Below are 22,637 nucleotides of genomic sequence, written 5' to 3'. Positions count from 1 at the left end.
TGATACACCAGGTCTACTGATTTGAGTTTGCATTTTTGCCATTTCACATTGCCTCTCCACAAATAAGTTCTTATTTTGGAATCTACACCGCAGATGCTTTTTGTTGGATTAAAACATGATGTGTACAGGAAAATAGTGCTTAAATGAAAAATTCCTCTAGAAAAAAAGGTAGCACAACAGCTCTAAGAAAGATAGTAACACTGAATAGTTGACCACAGATATGATTTGGAAAGAAATTAGCTTTGCCAAAATGAAACTCTGGATACCCAGATTTTGACTTGAAAGATAGCATGCAGAAACACATTTAATCCTGTTCGCAAATAGAATTGATATAAATTATAAAGAAATAATTGACTACCATACCAATGTTATTACCCCCAAAAGATAAATCAATTTTCACATCTAATATACACAACTTTGCACACACTTTATTTTAAATAGAAATGACTATAGTCTGGGAGATTGGTTGTTAGATAAGAATAACCAGTGGTCCTGATCCAGGCCTAGAGGTTTTAATCCATTGGTTTTGTGTGGGTGTATCTGTCAGGAGTTAGGAATGATAGAAGGTATTCCTGCAGTCAAAGCTTTGAAATTAGAATTAAATGATTTAAAAATTCTACTTGTCATGCCATTGTATTATCATTTCTTGTGGCTACTTGTTTCAAGCACCCCAAGATTTGCTCAGTGTTTTCTCTACCAATATTTATCTTGATAAAGTCTACCTCTTTTTTTAATATACAAATATTTTTATTAGGGCTCACAGAACATTTTTTATACAAATAAATAATTTATTAATGCATTTTATCTAATATCATTCGCATCACTCTAGGTTCAGTGATTTTTAAAATATATTTTGGGTGGTGGGGCAGGTAAAAGAAGGTAAAGGGGGGATAAATGGTGGAAGGAGACTAGTCTATGGGTGATGAACACACAATACAATATACAGATGTTGTAGTATAGAACTGTACACATGAAACCTATTTAATTAACCCCTATAACTCCAATAAATTCAATAAAGTCTACATCTTGATCAATCACAGCAGTGATATTCTTGATTGAAAAATAGGGCTGGCTAACCAGCTGAACTGACTGTTTTCAAATTCTGGGCCCCTGTTATGTGACCCACTCAGTAGTAAACCTTCATATCCCTGAATACCAGCATCAAGTTATTGATGCAGAAGGCCCATTCAGGCATGTGTAAATGATTGCTGAATGTGGAATAATTACCCGGCCCCACCTCAGACTAGCTCTTCCTTTACATTTTTCTGTAGTGGAAGACACCTTTTTCTTAAAACCTCACGATTATCTTTGATTCTTTTCTCCCCCTCACCTTCTGCATCCTACCTTCCATCAGTCGCCAAGTTCTATCAATTGCTCTTTTGCCACAGCTTTTCCTCACCCTTCCTCTCAGTCTCCACTATGCAGCTATCCAAGTGTGGGCAGTCATTACCTCATGCCTGAACAATTAAATGCTTTCCCTAAGTGGGTTGCTCTCCTCCAGTTTCACCATACTCCAAACAATCTCCACCAGCCACCTCATTCATCCTCCTGAACAATAACTTTGATCAAAATCACTTTCCAGAGCTGTCAATGACTCTTCACTGCCTCCAAATAAAGTTTATATTTCCTCTCTCACTTATTTAAAGTAGGTCCCTCAAAGGCCCCACTCTTCCTCACTATGTCATCTAGCTTCTCCAGAAATCTTCTGTTTTTACATGCCCAGTTGTTCCACACGCTCTACAAATATATCACATTGACTTATGGTAATCTTCTAGTGCCAAGTAAAATTTTATCTCCTCAGATAGGTCTCTTCTGACCACCCACCCCAAAGTAGGCTTCCCCAGTCTTCCTTACTATTCTCTCTTTTATGCACTTATCACAAGTACAAAATGACTATTGATTCATCTGTTCATTGTTTACTGTTTGTTTGTTTCTTTTCATCATTGCAATATAAATTGTAGGAGGACAAGTATCATACAGGTGTTAGTCAATGCTATAGCCCTAACATCTAGCACAGTGCTTATCACGTATAGACACCTAATAAATATTGGTAGAATGAACCACTATTTATTGGTTAATTCCAATCTGTATAACTTTTGCTCGTGCCACTCTCTTCTCTTAAAATGCTGTTCTCAACCTGTCTGTTTTTGTGAATAATACCTATTTATCAATCAGTGCTCCTTTGTTTTTGAAGCTCTTTTGACTGCCCCTGCCCAAATTGACTTCTCCCTTTTCTGACTTAATACTATCTGAAATTATATATATAAATAATGCTTTGAGGTGTTAGTTACATGTTTCTCTTTACTAACAGTTAGTTTGTAAGATGCTTGAGGATACCTCATGAAGAGTAGGAAAACAATATTCATTTACAGTATTTCATAAATTTAGAGCAAAGTATCACATGATGCATTTTTATTCTTATAAATGTCCCTGAGTCTTTTTCTTGGCTGTCCATCTTGTCTCTGTCATTAGTTCGTCTTGACTCTTTAAAACTGCTTCAGGTCAGGAATCCCTTCTTGGTTATTACAAAGCACTTTGTGGACACTCAGCAGTCATTAACAAATGTTTTAAGATGTTATGATTAATGATCACCTTTTCTGTAATGCAGTTGACAACAGATATTGATGGGGGATCCTGGAGACTAACTTTTGGGAGATGAGCTTAATATAGCTATGGTTACTGGCCTTAAAACTCTTATAAAGTCAGGCACAAAAATGTCAGAGAGTCTCAGAAAGGTAAACATCCTTCCTTCATGCCAGGCTGAGTCATGCTTCCTGACAAAAGTCCTCATGTATATCTGAAATCTTGAAAGATAAAGACAGAGCCCTGAATTCCATGCCATGAAGGTGTCATTCAGCTATAGCCTCTGAAGCTAATAATGTCTTACTTAACAAAGAACTGAATACTGGGATGGATGAAATACTTTATTGTTATGGACTAAATTTTTGTGTTCCCCACAAGTTCATATGTTGAGGGCCTAAAACACAATGTGATACTATTTGGAGGTGGGACCTTTCAGGGAAAATTTGAAGGTTATATGAGGTCATGAGGGTGAAACACTTTGTGATGGGATTAGTGTCCTTATAAGAGGAAGAGAGACCAGAGCTTTCTATCTCTTTGCAAATGAGAAGGCAGACATCTGCAAGCCAGAAATAGAGTCCTCACCAGGGAATCAAATTGGCCAGCACATTAATCTTGGTCTTCACCTGGCTCAAAAACTATAAGAAATATATTCATATTGTTTAAGCCATCTAGTCTGTGGTGTTTTGTTATGACAGCCTAAGCTGACTTAGACATTGATATTTAAAATTTTTTTTTAGAGGAGACACAAGGTTGCTCTGTTATCTCTGCATGACTGAAATTGACCTGACCAATGAACCTAACAGGAAGTTATGGCGTTTTTGTTGGATGCATTTGAGCCTCTAGTATCCTCTCTCCTCTTTCTTCCCCTTCCTCTATATGGCTTAAATGGATTTATGGGTTTGAATCCTGACATTTTAGAGGATGTGACACTGCCTTCTTTCTCCACCCCAGCCTAATATAGATGTCTCCAATGACTCATGCAAGTAAAACACTTGCTTTCTCATATGGTGTATACCCTAGAAACCATGACTTATGGGGACCAGATGAAGAATTTCAGGCTTAAAAATCTGGATATTTTTGTCTTCAGATCTTTGAAAGTCTGTCACTAGGAAGAGTAAGCAGACAGGCTTTGTTGCAACTTCAACAGAATTAGGAGTGTGGGTGGAAGCAAATTTAGTATAAGGGCAAGCTTTCTAATACAGATGCCCCAAGATAAAACAGGCTGCCTTAGGAAGTAAGAAAATAGTTTTCTATCACCAGAGACAATCAAGCTGGAGTTGAATGACTTCTTGGAGGAAATGTTGTGGTTACAATTAAAGCATTAGAAGAAGGGAGAGGAAAGTTTGACTAGGTGATCTACCAGGACCTTTAAGATCCTGGAAATCAAGCAGAGAAAGACAAATATTACATGATCTCACTTATTTGTGGAATATAATGAACATAACAGTCTGAGGAACAGGGTAGACCCAGAGGCGTGGAAGTAGGGTACAGACTGACAACCCTCAGAAGAGGGAGTGGTGGGGGTAGGGAAGAGACAAACCACAGAACTTATATGCATGTATGCATAACCAATAGACACGGACAACAGAGCCGGGGACGGGGCGGGGGGGGGGTGTGATGAAGAGGAGGGTTTCAATGGGGAAAAAAAGGAGAAACATCTGTAACAAAAATAAATTAATAATAAAAAAAGATCCTGGCAATCAGTGATTTTACGACACTGAGAAAGGACAATTAACAAAAGATTATTTTCTACTCATTTTATTTATTTAATTATTAATTAATTTTTGTTACATATGTTTCTTTTTTGTCCCCCATTGACACCCTCCTCCCATTCCCTCCCCCCACAGCATTGCTGTCTATGTCAATTGGTTATGCTTATATACATAAGTTCTTTGGTTTATCTCTTCCCTCTCCCCTGTCCCCCTCCTCTGAAATATGTCAGTCTGAACCCTACTTTTATGTCTCTGGGTCTATCTACAGTTTATTACATTGGCCCTTAATTCTCTAGGAATAGTGTCCCATGCATTTTGCTTCTAGAAAAGTCGAGAGTTTTCCAGAAAACTCTCCATCTGAGGCATATAAAAAGTACAGAGGATCTTTTGAATCCCAAAAACTTCTGGACCTTTCCCAGGTGGCTGCCAAAGATGGTGGAGGGGCAGGTCCTTATGTTTGATGACCGAGACCATCTCCTGGGCCACTTAAAGGCCATTGTGACCAAGCAGGTATTGCTAGATTGGGAGGTGGTGGTTGCGCACTGTGAAGGTCTCAACATTTCTGGCAATTTCTACAGAAAGAAGTTGAAGTACTTGGCCTTTCTCTGCAAGGGAATGAGCACGAAGCCATCCCGCCACCATTACCGTTTCCGAGCCCTCAGCAGCATCTTTTGGTGGGACCTGCAAAGCATGCTGCCCCACAAAACCAAATGATGCCAGGCCACCTTGGACCTCCTCAAGGTGTTTGATGGGATACTGCCACCTTATGACAAGGAAAAGCAAATGGTTGTTCCTGTGGCCCTCAAGGTTGTGCCTCTGAAGCCTAAACGGAAGTTTGCATACCTAAGACCCCTGGCTCATGAAATTAGCTGGAAGTTCCAGAAAGTCACAGCCATTCTGGAGGAGAATAGGAAGGAGAAGGCCAAGATCTACTGGAAGAAAAAGCAGCTCATGAGGCTAGAAAACAAACTGAAAAGAACGTGGTGAAGAAAACTGACAGATACACAGAGGTCCTCAAGACTCATGGACTCCTTGTTTGAGTCCAATAAAACTGGCTGTTAATTCTTGATGCTTGGCACATAAGGCCTTAGAAGGCTGGGAACATAGAAGTCACTGCTATTTAAGAAAGACATTTTTAAAAGTGTAAATGACTCTAAGAGCTGTATGGCATAATCTGCCTGTGACCTACTCATGAGAGTTTTACGAAATCAACAGTTGGAACAGCTAGTTCAGTTTTAATATTTACAAGTAAGCTGGAAAACACAAATTTAAATTTCCCACATGGTCAGATACTATACTCTGCACCTATTTGGCTGTAAGGCAACACGTAGGGACAGGATGACCCTGGTGTCACAAGGTATTTACTGGTGCATGGACAGTCGTGGAGCCACAGGCCTTCCATGTATCTTGTAATCAGAAGTGAATAAAACTTTTAAAGGAAAAAAATCTAACTGAAAACCAAAATGCCATTAATTTTTGTGACAATTGGGAAAGAAATGAAGTCATATATATCAAATCCTTTGGAAATTTGCCAGAGATAGCTGAGGGGCTTTGGGTATGAAAATCTCAATTCCAACTTCCTTGTGTTTGTTTTAGCACTGCTGCAACTCAAATATAAACTATGGCAGGGGTCAAAGGTCAGCTTGTAACAGCTAAATTTTCTTGAATGAGCTATTTATTCCTTAAAAGCACAGGTCTCAACTTACAACTTTTCACTACAAAAATTTACAAACAAATTCAGTGAATAAAAATACCATATTAGACATGTGCTTTTGATTGTAATTAGTTTAAAGAAAACGATGAAATGTTCAGTGTATATATCCCTTAGTTGGGGCAGAAGTAAAACCATCCAAAAAAAACACTATTCTGCTTGAAAGTCAGAATCCTCATGGGACCTATTATAAATGGGAGAAGTCCCAGTCATGTCATTAGAGCTTAGCTTTAAGGTAAAAGAGAGCTTGGAGACTCCATTTTAAGATCATACTATATTATTCATATTTTGGGTGCCTATGTTTGTAATACTCAGTTTAATTTTATCTGCAAAGATAAGTAGCTCATATGCCACCCCCACTGTTAGACTCAGACAGACAATCCTTATGGGTCATTCTATTTGTATTCTGAGCAACACAGACTATAAGAGGGGTTTGATTCTACTTCATTCCACTGCTTCTTTTGGACCTATACTCTGGCAGAGAGGTTTTGAATATGATCCATTTATTTTTTCATGCCACCTGCTCAGGAAGGTCCTATTCTGCTCAGTTAGTCCTTCATGCTAAAAAGCAACTTGACAAAAGTAAAGTCCCTCTGTAATGTTGGGGCTCAAGCTTGTGAGCTTGGAATAGTCATTACTTTTAGAGAAGAAAGAAATTCCGTTTCAAATAAAACTGTGATGGTCCCTGGCCCTTCCCACCAATGGGGACAGAGCAAGGAGTTGGTAAGAACTATCTGCAATTATGCTTGCAAAGCCACATCCTCAATTTTTCCTTGCTGAGACTGTGCTCTGGGCTGTTTGGAATCAGAGGGGCATGCCCTGTCCTGGAAACTTCCTTGTACACATGGTAAATTTCCCCTAAAACCAAAAATCACTGTCATGTGGAAGAGCCCTGAGAACATCTGTGTCTTCATCTGTGCTTTCTCTTTTCAGCTAATACAGCCACCTAGGTTGGGCAGCTGGGGCGATATTAGAAAATGGCAGAAAGAAAAAAAATATTTTGGCTGACTCATTCTATATTTGCAAATAGTAGTAATGACAATAATAATAATAACAGGTCATAATTTCCTGGTATTTTATCTTTGACTGATTTAGTTTAAAATTTCTGCATCCTCTGGTTTCTGCATCTGAAGCTATCAGGATAGTCGAGCTACCTCTAGGTTGGACTAGGCAAAACAAAGAGGCAAAATTATTTGAAATAACAGACCCTTTTTCAAATGTCCTGTAAACATGTTAGAAATGTGCTAATGAATGGACAAAAATATTTATATAAATAGAACATTTATAAAATGCAAAAATAATAGAGGGCAGATTTTCATCCAGAGTCTGGAACATCAAGAACAGAGATTTGTTTCTTCCTCATCTCCCACACCCCCCAGCCTTCTTATCTCCCTGTCTCTCCCCATATTCTACACATTATAACTTAAGACTTTCCACGAAATCATCAAGTTATGGAAATTCAGTTGCATTAGTTTATCACTAATGTTTATTCTCATACTATAGATAGAAAAACTGAGTCCCAGGGAAGGGAAGTAATTTACCAAGATCACACAACCAGGTTTGGCAATAGAGCCGAGACTGTATCTCTGGTTTTCTAATTTCTCATCTATAATTCACCTTTGGATTCAGACTAGTGTTTTCTTATGACCTAACATCACCGTATGCCTCTCTTCCTTGCCCAGAATAAATTAGATGGGGCATTCATTGGTAATGAAGATTGCTGATGCTTAAACAAAGTCTTTCAGCCTTTTTCTCTAAGAGACTTAAGGAAAACCAAGCTTATTGGACACAAAACAATCTCTCAGTCTAGAAAATAGTACATGATAAGTACATCTCCAGCCCCGTTTCCATGGACAACAGAATGAAGGTGAGGGAAGAAGATGAAATTAGAGCCATAGAATTATAGTTAAATTCAGTATATTTGATGCAGAATTAATTATCAATGGGGTTTTAGCAGCAGGGGTGAGTTGCTTGAACAACCCCATCTCCCTTGGGGACCACTTCCCATGTTGATCTGTTGGGACATCCCTCCTCAGCTCACTCTAGCTGTTTTCCATAAAGCCATTACACAGCTCAGGAAAGGAGAGAAGTTGCTAATCAGAAAAAAAAAAAAAAAAAAAAAGACTTGCCTCCCTGCTTTCATTCTGAATTACTCATTCTTATATATGTGTGACGGGGCACATCTGTCCACTTTAGGACCACAGGCCTAATAAGAAACATAATCCAGTCTTTCATCTTCCAGTACTTTTTTTTTACTAAAGCTAGAGGCACAAAGTCTACCTTGTCAGCAGTATTTTATTATTATTATTATTATTATTATTATTATTATTATTATTATTTTGCACAGGACTTGAAGGAGAGATGGAGAGAGAAGCCAGGGTGGTTTGGAACTGCCTTTCACTTGCCTCACCCATTCTCTGGTCTAACTGTTGTCCCTAGTTCCTAGGCCCATTGCTTCCTGAAATCATCCTGAAGTGTCTCCCTGTTGAGTCAGCTTTACACTATCTGAAAATGGTTAGTATTATCTGAAAGCTTGGAAATTGTCACTGTGAACCTTGTTTTCAGATCAAGAAGACTGGTCTCAACAAATCCCAGAGCATATGCTGTTATTTATAGATCCTCAACCAGAGAAGGTCTTCTTTTGTTCCATTTACATAAATCATGCTTACAAGGCCATTGTGACTTCATTCCTTTTACATTGTCTCTAGGGTGGAACATTCTCAAAGTTTCTACACAGAGGGCTTTCTGAAAGTCTAAATGAATTATGTTCAATGTTTCATTCTTAGCTACATGTATCTTCTCTAATAATTCCCATAAGTTAGGCAGGCCTGAGTTCCTACAACAGGAACTATGAAGAAATGACTCTCTTTCTCGGTGTGTACGTTTTCTGTGTGAATATTATACTGTGGCCTGCTGTACCAAACAATTCTAAGTTCATCTTGATAGGTCTAAATGGGCGAATGATGGGTAAGATGATATTTTCAGAGTAATATTTTAGGATCCAAGTACTCAACAAAAACAAAAACACAAAGAGCATCACTCGAATAAGTTAGAAAGTTGAAGAGAGGTCCTTTGTCCTAGGCTTCAAGGAGTCTATGGACCTAAATGGGCCCTCTGGGGATAGAAGTATAAAGTATCATCTGCCACACAGAAACTGTCTATGAGTAAGCTAAAAAGGGACCTCTCTGGTAAATCATGAGCTGAAGATAAGCCAGATTGTCCAGCTTTATGATGCCCTCCTAGGAGGTAATATTTCTTGAGTTTTAGAAAACTTTCAGTAAAATAATTTTGAAGATTTAAGCTTTGATCCAACTGAGCTACAGAGAATCAAGGAAATTACCCTCTTTTCCATCTTTGGACGTGAGCATTAGCAGGGGCACAGAACCTCTCTAAGGCCAGAGTTATGGCAACAGTGACTATCAGGGAGTAAATATCTCAAGAGAAAAGTGATTTCATTGTGCAGAAGCTAGGGCAATGAGTCTTTTGCCCTGACAAATCAAGGCATTTTTCTTCACAGTGCCAGTCTTTGAAGAGTTTTTTTTGTTTATTTGTTTTATAGAAGCCATATCAAATGTCTCTATATGGTATGGGTTGCCTCCATGTTTTGGTGAGCTCAAACATTAAGCAAGTTTTTAAGAGCATAGACTCTGCAGCCATGCCACCTAGCTCCATCACATTCTAGCTGTAGTTTATCTGTACTTCAGGTACATTAGCTCTGAAATGAAGATAACAGTGTCTGCTTAATAAGACTGTGGTGAGGATGAGTTGTATTAAACCATTCAAAGCATATAGCACAATGTCTGGCACTGTGCTCAATGAATGCTAGCTGTGGCTGCTGTTTTATTATTATTATTGTTATTATTATTATGATCATTGTAAATGCTCAATGTTATTATTATTTATTATGAAGTCAATCAGTCTCCAGAGTATGAAAGGCAGACTCATTGATCTGACGTTTACAGAATGTCTTCAAAGCCCTCGTTATGGGAAAGCCATGAGTGACTGGAAACAGCAGCTCTCCACAGCAGCAGCTGTTTACACCTAGAAGTTATCCATTGTTCCTAGTTTTCCAACTTCCTCCAGAAGTTTTACAAGCTCTCAGCTGAACAAAACTATTTATTTGTGATAATTATTCACACCTGACTTGTCAGGGTTAGCATGGCACATCCTACTATTTTCTCTGAAGTCTCAGTCTTATCTGCCAGGAAAGACAATTTACTAGTAGGGTTGCCTTTAAAAAGTAGAAATCGTCAATAAAGTCCCAGCCAGGGAGCTTAGTTCTTCTGCTCACCACTCTTCAGTCTTAAAGTTTCACTTGTTTTTATTTTGTGCTTGAATGATAAAGTACATTGTGATCATTATTATATAGCACTTACTAGTGAACAAGAAGTATGAAACCCTCTAGAGTTCATTTCAGAAATCACTCTCCTATTCAACAACCTAACCTCCACCTTGGTTTGATGAAGCATTCTGACATTCCAGGTACCTGACCTGCTCCCATTATTTCTTCTTTGCCTCACTCTGTCATGTTTCCCTCTAATTTCCTTAAGAGCAAAATAGGATAGGTGGGTGGCACAGAGAGATAAATATGTACTGCTTGCCTACTATGTATGACTTTCCAGAGTACTTCACTATACAGGCTACATACATTCTCTCATTATTGCTCATGGCTGGAGGATATATACCTAACATTTACCACTTATTGAAGACTTTATGTGTGTCAGCTACTTCATAGATACTGTCTCAATCTTCATACACTAACACTCTGAAGTAGGTATCATTATTCCCATTGTATATATGAGAAAACACAAGCCAAGGATGAAGCAACTTGCTTAAGGTTATACAATAAATGAGAATGTGGCAAAAAAAAAAAAGAAAAAAGAAAAGAAAAGAAATAAAGGAAGTAAAAAAAAGAAAGTAGCAGAGGCAAGGTTTGAACCCAGGAAGATCTATCTGATTCTAAAGCCTATGTTCACCCCTACAAAATAATAGCTAATCGGCTTAAGAAATTATTTAACTATGTATTAAACTTTAAAAATATTTATAATAAAGTATAATGCTTTCAGTTTTAAAGAATGATTAAAATATTGTTTAAGGCACAAAAGAATAATATGATTAAAATATGGATGAATTGAGAATATCATGCTCAGTAAAATAAGTCAGACAGAAAAAGTTAAGAATCATATGATTTCACTCATACATGGGATATAAAACTGAAAACAACAAATGAACAAACAAAAACTCATAGACACAGACAACAGCATATGTTGATGGAAGATTATTTGACTTTGGGTGACAGGCATGTCAATTCAACAATAAAGATAAATTTTTAAAAAGCTATATAATCTTATTGACCAGTAACACCCCAAAATTATTTTAAAAATAAATAATATAAAATTATAATAAAATTGAGTTCTGCACAATTTCAGATATCAACTCCTGAGATTTAATTCTCATCAACTATTATCTAGATTATTGATTGAAACTCAATTTTAACCAGACATTGAAAGAAGTAAATTAAGTCATGATGTGAGGCAGCTGGGACTACCATAAATAAAACTAAAAACAAAGGAAAATTATAACAATCAGATTCTTGCTAAGGTGTTAATGTCTAATACTAACTTAATGTGTTGCCCTTCCAGGATATTTGCATTTCAGCAAGATTTTGCCTTAACCTCAAATAATGAGCTCTCAATTATAGATTTTCAGTTAACTTTGCAGGCCTGGAGTTGAGCTGGCTGAGAAAAGGCACATTTCCCATGCATCTCTAATCACATCCTAGAAGACCTGCCCTACCTGCTTTATCCTCCCCAGTTCAGAATTTACCTGAGACATAGAAACGTATGCTTCTCTCATCAATGCCAACCTTGTTTATAGCTATGCAGTAGTATATACCAGAAATGTTGCTGGTCAATATCTTCAGGGTGCTCAGCGTCTAAAGAGAGAGAAGCAATATATTAATACCAGTTATCAAGGTATAGTAGTTATTAATGCTATTCACCATATATTTCTGATTCTTGCCCTTTTCAGGCACATAGCAGATTTTTCCTTCCTGAATCCCTCATGCTTGAGTGAGGCCATGTGACTTATTTCTGGCCAAAGATTTGAGAAAGGAAGTGATGTTGGTAGTTTAGAAACTGGAGCACTTAATTACAATGGTGACATACTTCATGGTTCTTTCTTTCTGGCATAACAATCAGCAACATCTGAGATGATGGCTAATCTGCAGCCTACATCCCTAAATGGCTATAATAATTAAAAAAAAAAAAAAAAAAAAAAACTCCTGCTGATGTATAGTTGGAAATATGGCATAGGTAAGATACAAACCTTTGTGATTTTGAACCAATAAAATTTTGGAGTTGTTTTCATAGCAAAACCTGGGCCATCTTGACTAATGCATTAGGTTTACCTGGGAAGTGGGGATTTATTTATTTATTTATTTATTTATTTATTTATTTATTTATTATTCATTCATTCACTCATTGAACAAATATTTTTTCTAGGTATTCTTTTAATGTTGATCTCTTGGAAAGGGACTAAAAATGAGAAATTATTCAATTTCATGAGGAAACAGATACAAAAATAGAATAATTCACAGACCTGCCATATAAGAGTTAATTTCACAAGTCAGCATAAGTTTCAAAACAATAACAAATAATGTTAATACTTTTAAGTCTGTGTCAAGCACAATAATAAGTATTTTTTATTTGCTATCTCATTTTACCTCATTTAGTCTTCTCAACAACTCTATAATGTAGAAACAATTAAAAAACTGGGGCTTACAGAAACAAAATAACCCACTGAGAGTCAGAAAGCTCAGAAATAATGGAAGTGACATTCAAACATAGAACTATAGTTTCACTCAAGAATCCCTGTTTTTCACCACTGTATTTTACTGCCTTGAAAATTAAAGGAATTCAGAAGAGATAACAATCACTCTGGTTAGTGTAATAATAATAATAAATCTATGTGAAGAAAGTGAAAAATCCAAGTCTCATTTTTTTAACCATTAGAGTTAACCTCTTTCCCATTAACCTTTGGCTTATATTCCTCAGAAGTTTGAACTATTTGTTCTCTTTTCTTATTCATTGACTGTTATGGAGATAACCATAAAATTTTAAAGGTAGATGGAGAAGATGAAAGAAGTTTAGATAAAGACTAAGCTGAATAATTGGGCTCTGAAGAACAAAATGTACCTCATTATCTAAGAGTGGAGCATGGGTGAAAACTAAGGATTCTGTTGGCAAGAAAGAGCTTTTTCCTACTTGCTTTCTCTCATCAACTATATTTCTTTCATAATCAGTTTATCAAGAGGCATATGGGGAAAATATTTTCTCATTGATATTTACTAGATCAAATTATTTTTTTACCCTGAAATTGTCTTGTCTCAAGCTATGGAGTTACAGAATACACCACACTAAATAGTTGATATTCATCAATTTGAGTTCAAGTCATTATTAGGGTATGACTGCTTAAAAATAATATTTTTCCTTGAGGCTGTGGCATCAATCTGCAGGGTGTGTCATGTAGATCCTGAAAAGGCAGGTTCATTGGCTACTTTTTCAGCTGAGAAAGTCCTGTTTCCTGTTGTTGTCACTGGGTAGGAACACTTGCTTTCTCTTGCAGTGCTGGTTTACAGTGTGTGCTTCCACAATTATTTATCCTTGTTATGACATTGCTGTTTTTTGTTGAGGCAGAGGAAGGAAGGAAGGAAGGAAGGAAGGAAGGAAGGAAGGAAGGAAGGAAGGAAGGAAGGAAGGAAGGAAGGAAGGAGGAAAGAAAACTGGGAACAAATTATTTCTTTAAAATATACAACTGTATTTTCCACAGTGAGACATAGTCAATTGGATACGACACACTGGATTAAGAGTGAGGATACCTAGATTCTAGTTGCAGTTATACCATCAATTGGCTAGAGAATTGTTACCTTTCTGGATTTCACTTTCCTCATCTGCATTGTGTGTATAATAGACAAGATGAGCTCTGAGGTTCTTTACAGCTCTTACCTTTTGTGCCATTCCCTCTAGCCTAACCAACTGAGGTCTCACACAATTAATACATGACCAGACTGAGCTGGAACAGAAATCAGTTTGAGAAGAGCATAAATAAAGCTTCCAAAAAGAATTGGATTTTGTTTAATTTTAAATAAAATTAATCATTCAAAATCTTTCTCTACCTGCTTCTTTTACTGTCCAAGATTTGTCACTAAGCTCACAAATTTTGATTTTGTGTAGAATTGTCACTTGAGCACTCTGTTGGGTTATGCCTTATAGTAAGATGGATTTTGACCTTATGACCTGCCTTGCATGGCAAAAGAGACTTTGCAGATGGAATTAAGGCTGCTAATCAACCAATATGATATTAGGAGACAATCTTGGATTTATAGGTTGGCCCAATGTAATCACATGGGCTCCTAAAAGTGGAAGTGGAGGTAGAACACTTAGAGTGATACAGCACAAGAGGGAGGCAGAGCAAGATTCAAGGCATGAAAAGGACTAAACATGAGGTTGCTAGCTTTGAATTTAGAGTAAGATGCCATGACCAGGGAATGTAGGAAGCCTCTAGAAGCTAAGAACCACTTCCAGCCAACAGCCAACAAGGGAAAGGGACAGCAATCCTACAACCCAAATGAGCTTGAAAGTAGATTTTTTTCTTACAGCTTCCAGAAAGAAATGCAGCCTTGTCAATGCCTTAATTTCAATCTTGTGAGACTCTAAGCAGGGGATCCAGCAGAGCCACACTTTACATATACTTATGACTTACAGAACAGTAAGATAATATATTTGTGTCGTATTAAGCTGCCAAGTTTTTTGTAATCTGTTACAACTACAATAGCAAACTGACATCATAGAAATGCAAAGGATTTTAAGAAAATATTACAAACAACTGTATGAAAACACACTGGAAAATCTGAAAGAAATGGATACATTTCTAGAAACATACAATTTTATAAACTGAATCAGACAGAATCAGAAAATATGAATAGACCCAATACAACTAATAAAATTAAAATAGTAATCAAAAAGTCCCAGTAAACAAAAGTTCTGGACCATGAACTTTCACAGGTGAATTTTACAAAACATTAAAAAAACTTGACATCTATTTTTTTTAATTTATTTATTTTTGTTACAGATGTTTCTCCTTTTCCCCCCACTGATGCTTCCTTCCCACTCCCTCCCCACCCTGTCCAAGCGAAACAAGCCAAACAGAAAGACAAGCATCATATGATCTCACTTATTTGTGGAATATAATGAACATAACAGTCTGAGGAATGGAGTAGTCCCAGAGATGTGGAAGTGGTGTACAGGCTGACATCTATTTTTCTTAAACTACTTGAGAAAAATTCAATAGAAGAAAAGACTCTCAAACTTATTTTATGAGGTCAACATGATCCTAATTACAAAAACAGATACACTACAAAGAAAGAAAATTAGAGGCCATTATCCATGATGAACATAGAAGCTAAAATCATCAACAAAATATTAGCAAACCAGATCTAGCAATACATTAAAAAGATCATATACCATGATGAAGTGGGATTTATTTTAGGGATACAAGGTTGGTACAATATCTGTAAATCAATAAACGTGACACACCACACAAACAAAGTGGAGGATAAAAATCACATCACATCAATAGAAGCAGAACCCATTTATGATAAAAACAACAACAAAACTCTTGCCCTGGCCGGTTTGACTCAGCGGTTAGAGCGTTGGCCTGCAGTCCGGAGAGACCCGGGTTCGGTTCCCGCTAAGGGCACGTACCTCGGTTGCAGTTTGTCCCCGGCCCTGGTTGGGTTGTGCAGGTGGCAACCACTCGATGTGTCCCTTTCACGTCGATGTTTCTCTCTCTCTCTCTCTCTCTCTCTCTCTCTCTCTCTCTCTCTCTCCCTCTCTCCCTCCCTCCCACTCTATCTGAACAAAATATTGAAAAATGTCCTCGGGCGAGGATAAAAAAAAAACCTCTCAGCAAAGTGGGAATACAGGGAACATACCTCAACATAATAAAGGCCATACGTATATGACAAACCCACAGCGATTATTATACTCAATGGGCAAAAACTAAAAGCATTTTCCTTAAGAAAAGAACAAGAAAGGGATGTCCACTTTTTTAAATCCACACTAGAGAATATTTTTCCATTTATCTTCAGATAGAATGGAAGGGGGAGAGAGAGAGAAAAAGAAACAGCAACATGAGAGAGACACATCAATTGGTTGCCTCCCAAACAACCCCGACCAGGGCTGGGACCGAACTACAACCAAGGTATATGTCCTTGGCTGAAATAGAATCTGAGACTCTTTGGTCTGCAGGCCGACATTCCAACTGCTGAGCCAAACTGGCCAGGTTTGGATGTCTGCTTTTAACACTCTTATTCAACATAGTACTAGAAGTCCTAGACATGACAATGAAATAAGAAGAGGAAATAAAAGGCATCCAAATTGGAAAAGAAGAAGTAAAACTGTCATTATTTGCAAAAGACATGATATCATAAATAGAGAACCCTAAAGATTCCACCAACAAACTATGAGAACTGGTAAATGAATTCAGTAAAATTGCAAGATACAAAATAAATATCCAAAAAAGCATTTACATTTTTACATACTGATAATGAACTATCAGAAAGGGAAACAAAAATGCATCCTATTTACACTTGCATCAGAAAAATAAACTACCTAGGAATAAATTTAATCATGGATGTCAAAGAATTGTACTTAGAAAAGTATAAGACATCGAAGAAATATAAGAAGATACAAATAAGTAGAAGCATATACCATGTTTGTGGATAGGAAAATTCAACATCATTAAAATTTCCATACTACTCAAAGCAATCTCTAATTTCAATGATATTCTTATAAAGATATCAATGGTATATTTCACAGAACTAGAACAAATATTCCAAAATTTATATGGAACAAAAAAAGACCTCAAATAGCCATGGCATTTTTAAGAAAGAAGAAAAAAGGTGGAGGAATCATGCTACCTTATATCAAGCTATACTGCAAGGCCACAATATTCAAAACGGCATGGTACTAGCATAAAAACAAACATATAGATCAATGGAAGATAATAGAGAGCCCAGAAATAAACCCATGCCTTTATGGTGAATTAATATTTGACAAAGAAAGCAAGAATATGCAAAGGGGTAAAGAGAGTCTATTCAATGGGAAAATTGGACAAATACATGCAAAAAATTAAAATTAGACCACTTTCTTACACCATATATAAGAATAAACTCAAAATGGATTAAAGACTTAAATGTAAGACTCAAAATCATAAAAATCATAGAAGAAAACATATGTAGTAAAATCTCAGACATTTCTCATAGCAATATTTTTCTGATATATCTTCTCAAGCAAGAAAAACAAATAAAAAATACACAGATGGGACTACTTCAAAATTTAAAAGTTTTTACACAGCAAAGGAAACTATCAACAAACTGAAAAGACAACCCACTGAATGGGAGAACATATTTTCCAATGACACATCTGATAAGAGGTCAATATCCAAAATTATAAAGAACTTATATAACTTAATACCATAAAAACCAAACAATCCAATTTAAAAATGAGCAAAGTGAAATAAGCCAGAGAAAGACAAATACCATATGATCTCACTTATATGTGGAATCTAATCAACAAAATAAGTTTAAAAAATAGAAACTGGAGCATAGACACATAAAACAGATTGATAGCTGTAAGATGGGAGGTGGGTTGAGGGACTGAGTGAAAAACAAGTAAAGGGATTAAGCAAAAATCATAATTATATATATAATATAATATATATATTATACATAGTCATGGACAACAGTATGGTGACAGCCAAAGGAAAAAGGGGGTGGTGGGAGGTGGAAATAGGCAAAGGGGAGATAAATGGGGATGGAAAGAGACTTGAAATTGGATTGTGAGCACATGATGCAGTACACAGATCATGTTTTATTCAGTTGTACACTTAAAAACTGTATGGTTTTATTAACCAAAATCACCTCAATAAATTTAACAAAATTTTAAAAATGGGCAAAGGAACTGGACACTTCTCCAAAGCGTACATACAGATGGACAATAAACATACGAAAAGATGCTCAACATCACTAATTATCAAATAAATGCAAATTAAAATGACAATGAGGCATCACCTCACACCTGCCAGAATGGCTATCATCAATAAATCAACAAACAACAAGTGTTGGTGAGGATGTGGAGAAAAGGGAACCATTGTGCACTGTTAGTGGAAATGCACATCAGTGCAGCCACTGTGTAAAACAGTATGGAGTTTCCTCAAAAAATTAAAACTGTAACTGCCTTCTGACCCCAAAATTCCATTTCTGGGAATATATTTGATTAAACCTGAAACACTAATTCAAAAGAATATATAAATCCCTAGGTTCATTGCAGTGTCATTCACAAGAGCCAAAATTTGGAAGCAGCCCAAGTGCCTATCAATAGATGAGTGGATAGAAAAGCTGTGGCACACTTACACAATGGAATATTACTTGGCCGTAATAAAGAAGGAACTATTCCTTTTTATAGCAGCATGGAAGGAACTAGAAGGTATTGTGTTAAGTGAAATAAGTCAGTCATACAAAGACAAATACCATATGATTTCACTTATAATGTAGAATCTAATGAACAAAATGAACTGACATACAAATTGGAAATAGGCTTATAGATAGAAGGAACAGACTGACAGATGTTGGAGGGGAAGGGTTTTGGGGGGCTGGTTGAAATTGGTGAAGGGATTAAGCAAAAAATCTGTTAGACATAGACAACAGAATGGTGATTACCAGAGAGAAATGGGGATGGGGAGAAGTAGAAGAGGGTAAAGGAGGATGGATGGTGATGGAAGCATACTTGAACTTACAGATGATGTATTATAATTATACACCTGAAACCTATACAATTTTATTAATCTACATAACTCAATAAATTCAATAAAAATTAAAATAAAGACCAAGTGGGATATATTCTGAGGATGCAAGATTGGTGCAATATCCACAAATCAATAAATGTGATACATCACATAAACAAAATGAAAGATAAAATCACATGATCATATCAATAGATGCAGAAAGAGTATTCTACAATATCTGGTACCCATTTATGATAAAAACTCTCAGCAAAGTAGGAATAGAGGGGTCATACCTCAACATAATAAAGTCCATATATGAAAAACCTACAGCCAACATCATACTCAATGGGCTAAAAGTAAAAGCATTTCCCTTAAGAACAGGAACAAGACAGAGATGTCTGCTTTCACCACTCTTATTCAACATAGTACTGGAATCCCTAGCTATAGCAATCAGACAAGAAGAAAAAATAAAAGGGATCCAAATCAGAAAGGAGGAAGTAAAAATATCACTATTTTCAGATGACATAATATTGCACATAGAAAACCTTAAAGACTCCACCAAAATGATTAGATTTAATAAATGAATTTGGCAAAGTTTCAGGATACAAAATTCACATTCAGAAATCTATGGCATTTTTATATAGTGATAATGAACTCTCAGAAAGAGAAACTTATAAAAATCCCATTTACCATTGAAACAACAAAAAATAATAAAGTACCTAGGAATAAACTTAACCAAGGAGATAAAAGACCTGTACTCAGAAAACTATAGGACATTAAAAAAAGAAATAGAGGAAGATACAAACAAGTGGAAGTGATAGGGGAGGAACACATAATAAAAATAGAATCACAGGTATTTAATAGCTACTCACTATAAAGCAGAGATTTTTTTCTTACAGACTCTGGGAAACTGAAGGATGTTACAAGAAGGAGAACAGGCCCTGAAGATAAAGCAGCCTGGAGCCCTGATCAAGGCCAGAACCTATCTGAAGGGAGGCAGTGTTCTAGACTAATCTTTGCAGTGTTCTAAGGCTAATCTTTGCAAGGACAACAAAAGAAGGCAGACACTGGGAATTCACTAACTTTAGATTTTTTTCCCTCTACCAATTAACCCTATATAAGAATTTGTTTAAAATAAAATGTCAGAGAGCAGGTTTTTTTATTTTTTTTTAATTTTTTTAAATTTTTTGTATCATACCTGCTGTTCACTCCATATTGCCAGCAACATAAAATAAACACTCATAAATGATTCAACCTTGTCTCTGTATTGGCTCAGTAGTGACCCGCGGGGACAGATTTGATTTTATGTCAGGTTTCAAATTTAGTGACTGTAGCAGGACTGAAAAGTGGGACTTTCCCAGGGTAAGTACCAGAGATATAGCTGGCTGCCTGGACAGGGGGATCCCAGGGCTAAAATTGGGACTCTTCTTATTTGCAGCACTGCCAGGAATTTTCCTGTTGAGTTCCACTTTCGGTTCCGTCAATACTCATCATTTCACTCAAGTTGAATCGAGTACTACTTTGTATGGATTGAGCCTGATCAGCTCTGGGTTGCAAGAGAACCCCACCCCCAGTGGTCTTTGACTAGTCTCTGAACCTGACCTGCTTTGGGTCAAGACATTGCTCTGCTTCAGTTGGCTTCCTAACTCAGGGCATTCTGTCTGATTCTGTGGCTATACAGATAAGAGGGTATGATGAGCCATATGCTCTTTTCTATCTGTTGTGCACACCTGTAAATATTGTATATAAGAGTGTTTTGTTGGATGTGTCTTTATTGCTTAGTTTAATTTGTTTGAAGATGGGGGCATATTCCAATTAACTGAGGGTCCCAGCTGCTGGTGGCAGGCAGACCCCATGGCAGGGATTGCAGGAACTTCCCAGCAGTTGCTGAGAGTTCTCTCTGTCTTGGGGACTCTCCCTGATCTCCCTCTCAAGGCATCAGTCACCTGAACCACTTAACTGGTGAAAGGAAACAGGTCTCTGGGGAGTCAACAGACTGGGTTAAGTCAAACCAGTGTGCACTCCGGGAGTCCTCTATCACTGCCGTCTGGGCTTAATACCCATCTGGGACTTGGCAACAAGTCATCTGTGGTACCGTTTTGGCAGAGGATAAAATTCCGTGACTTTAATCCCAGTTCCTCTGTGGGAGGGAATCCCTTTCTGTCTGAGAGCTCTCCTTTGTCTGAAATGAAACTTTGGTTATAATTGCTCTTTGCTTGTTTTCTTATCTTTGGGGACTTGCTTGGATTGTTGCTATTTTGAACTCATTTGTTTTAATCTCTTCTTAGCCTTAGATTTTGCTTTTGCTTCTGTTTTGAAACAAGGGGATTGGTCTTGGTTCCATCAGAGAGCCCATTAGGTTGTATTTTAACTAACTGGTCAATTTAAGTCAATGACTAATTAGAATCATTTTGCCAAAGGTCTGGTAAATAGGAATAAGATCTCTTATGTGCAAGCTTTCATGCTGTTACATCATAGGAATTCTACTTAGAAAGAGAAATATGGGGAAATAAATCTTCTAAATGCTTCAAGTCCTTATCCTGGAGGGCTGGAGCTGCAGAGGTGCGCTTATGCAGGCAGTAGAAACGGCAGGGGGCCACTCCCCCTTGCAAAGGAAAAAATGACACTTTTACACTGAAGCCACTGGAGGCCTAGGAGTTGCTGCAGTCCTGGGAACAAGCCACAGCACCTGATACCTCTCTTCTTCCCCCTGGCTTTTCTCCAGCCTCTTAAGAGTTGTCAAGGTTATGTTATCTATGTTATGCCTCTTAAAAATGTAAGTGTACTTTCCAATGAAAAAAAAGCCTGTTTCTGGAAGTTACAAAATGTATTTGTTCATCTGAGGAATATTAATTACTTGTCATTTTTTTTAAAATCAATGTTTTTAAGAGTTAAACATTATAATTAAGTTGAAAAAAATTGAACTATTTTGGTAAAATGGAACTATATTGAAATGGTGTTCTAGAGATTATACAAACATCTCCAAGGGTCTACAAATTCTGATATACTTTCATTTTTAACTCTGATTGTTATTCTAGAATGTTATTAAGTCTTGCAGGAAGGACAGGGTTCTGTGTCAACTGCATTGTAATCAGATGTATAACCATGCCATTTGAAGATTTTTGTTTTTTGTTTTGTCATTCGTAGACAGTCACTGTTTTACTCTGATGCATTTACAAAGAGCTTCGCCTTGAAAATCCATGGAAAGGACTGTGACTTATTCTAAAATAGTTTTCTGGGAATAAATTTTCAGATCATGCCTTCAAAGTGGATTTATGGAAATACTGACGGATGAGTTTATTTTTATATATGCCATAAGAAAGCAGTCCAATTTTATTTTTTGCAAGTATCTCTCCAGTTTTCCCTGCACCGCTTATTGAAGAACCTGTATTTACCCCATTGTATATCCCTGCCTCCTTTGTTGTAGATTAAATGACCACATAAATGAGGATTTATTTCTGGGATTTCTGTTCTATTTCATTAATCTATATACCTCTATATATTTTTATGCCAGTACCATACTGTTTTGGTTATTGTAGCTTGTAATACAGCTTGAAATAGGGGAGTGTGATACCTACCACTTTTTTTGTTTGTTTGTTTGGTCAAAGTTGCATTGGCTCTTCAGGGTCTTTTGTAATTCTATATAAATTTTATGATTAGTTGTTCTGCTTCTGAGAAGAATACCATTGATATTTTAATAGAGATTGTATTGAATCTGTATACTGCTTTAGGTAGTAAGAGTTTTTTAATGATATTAATTCTTCCAATCCATGAGTATGGTATAT

At 36.8% G+C, this 22,637-nt stretch overlaps 1 protein-coding gene and 1 pseudogene across 1 annotated transcript in view; one reads left to right on the top strand and one right to left on the bottom strand.

Moving 5' to 3' along the window:
- LOC118635912 (vascular endothelial growth factor receptor kdr-like) overlaps positions 1-22,637 on the bottom strand; it is a 143,440-nt gene that overhangs the window by 74,571 nt on the left and 46,232 nt on the right. The window contains exon 9 of the mRNA XM_036270957.1: positions 11,833-11,941. Coding sequence (XP_036126850.1) covers positions 11,833-11,941 — 109 coding nt within the window. The remainder of the gene's footprint in view (positions 1-11,832; positions 11,942-22,637) is intronic.
- LOC118635911 lies at positions 4,728-5,335 on the top strand (annotated as a pseudogene).

The sequence above is a fragment of the Molossus molossus genome, unplaced genomic scaffold (genome assembly GCF_014108415.1).
Source record: "Molossus molossus isolate mMolMol1 unplaced genomic scaffold, mMolMol1.p scaffold_m16_p_2, whole genome shotgun sequence".
NCBI classification, from domain to species: domain Eukaryota; kingdom Metazoa; phylum Chordata; class Mammalia; order Chiroptera; family Molossidae; genus Molossus; species Molossus molossus.
The sequence above is the reverse complement of the archived record's forward strand: the minus strand, read 5'-3'. Positions and strand labels throughout refer to the sequence as shown.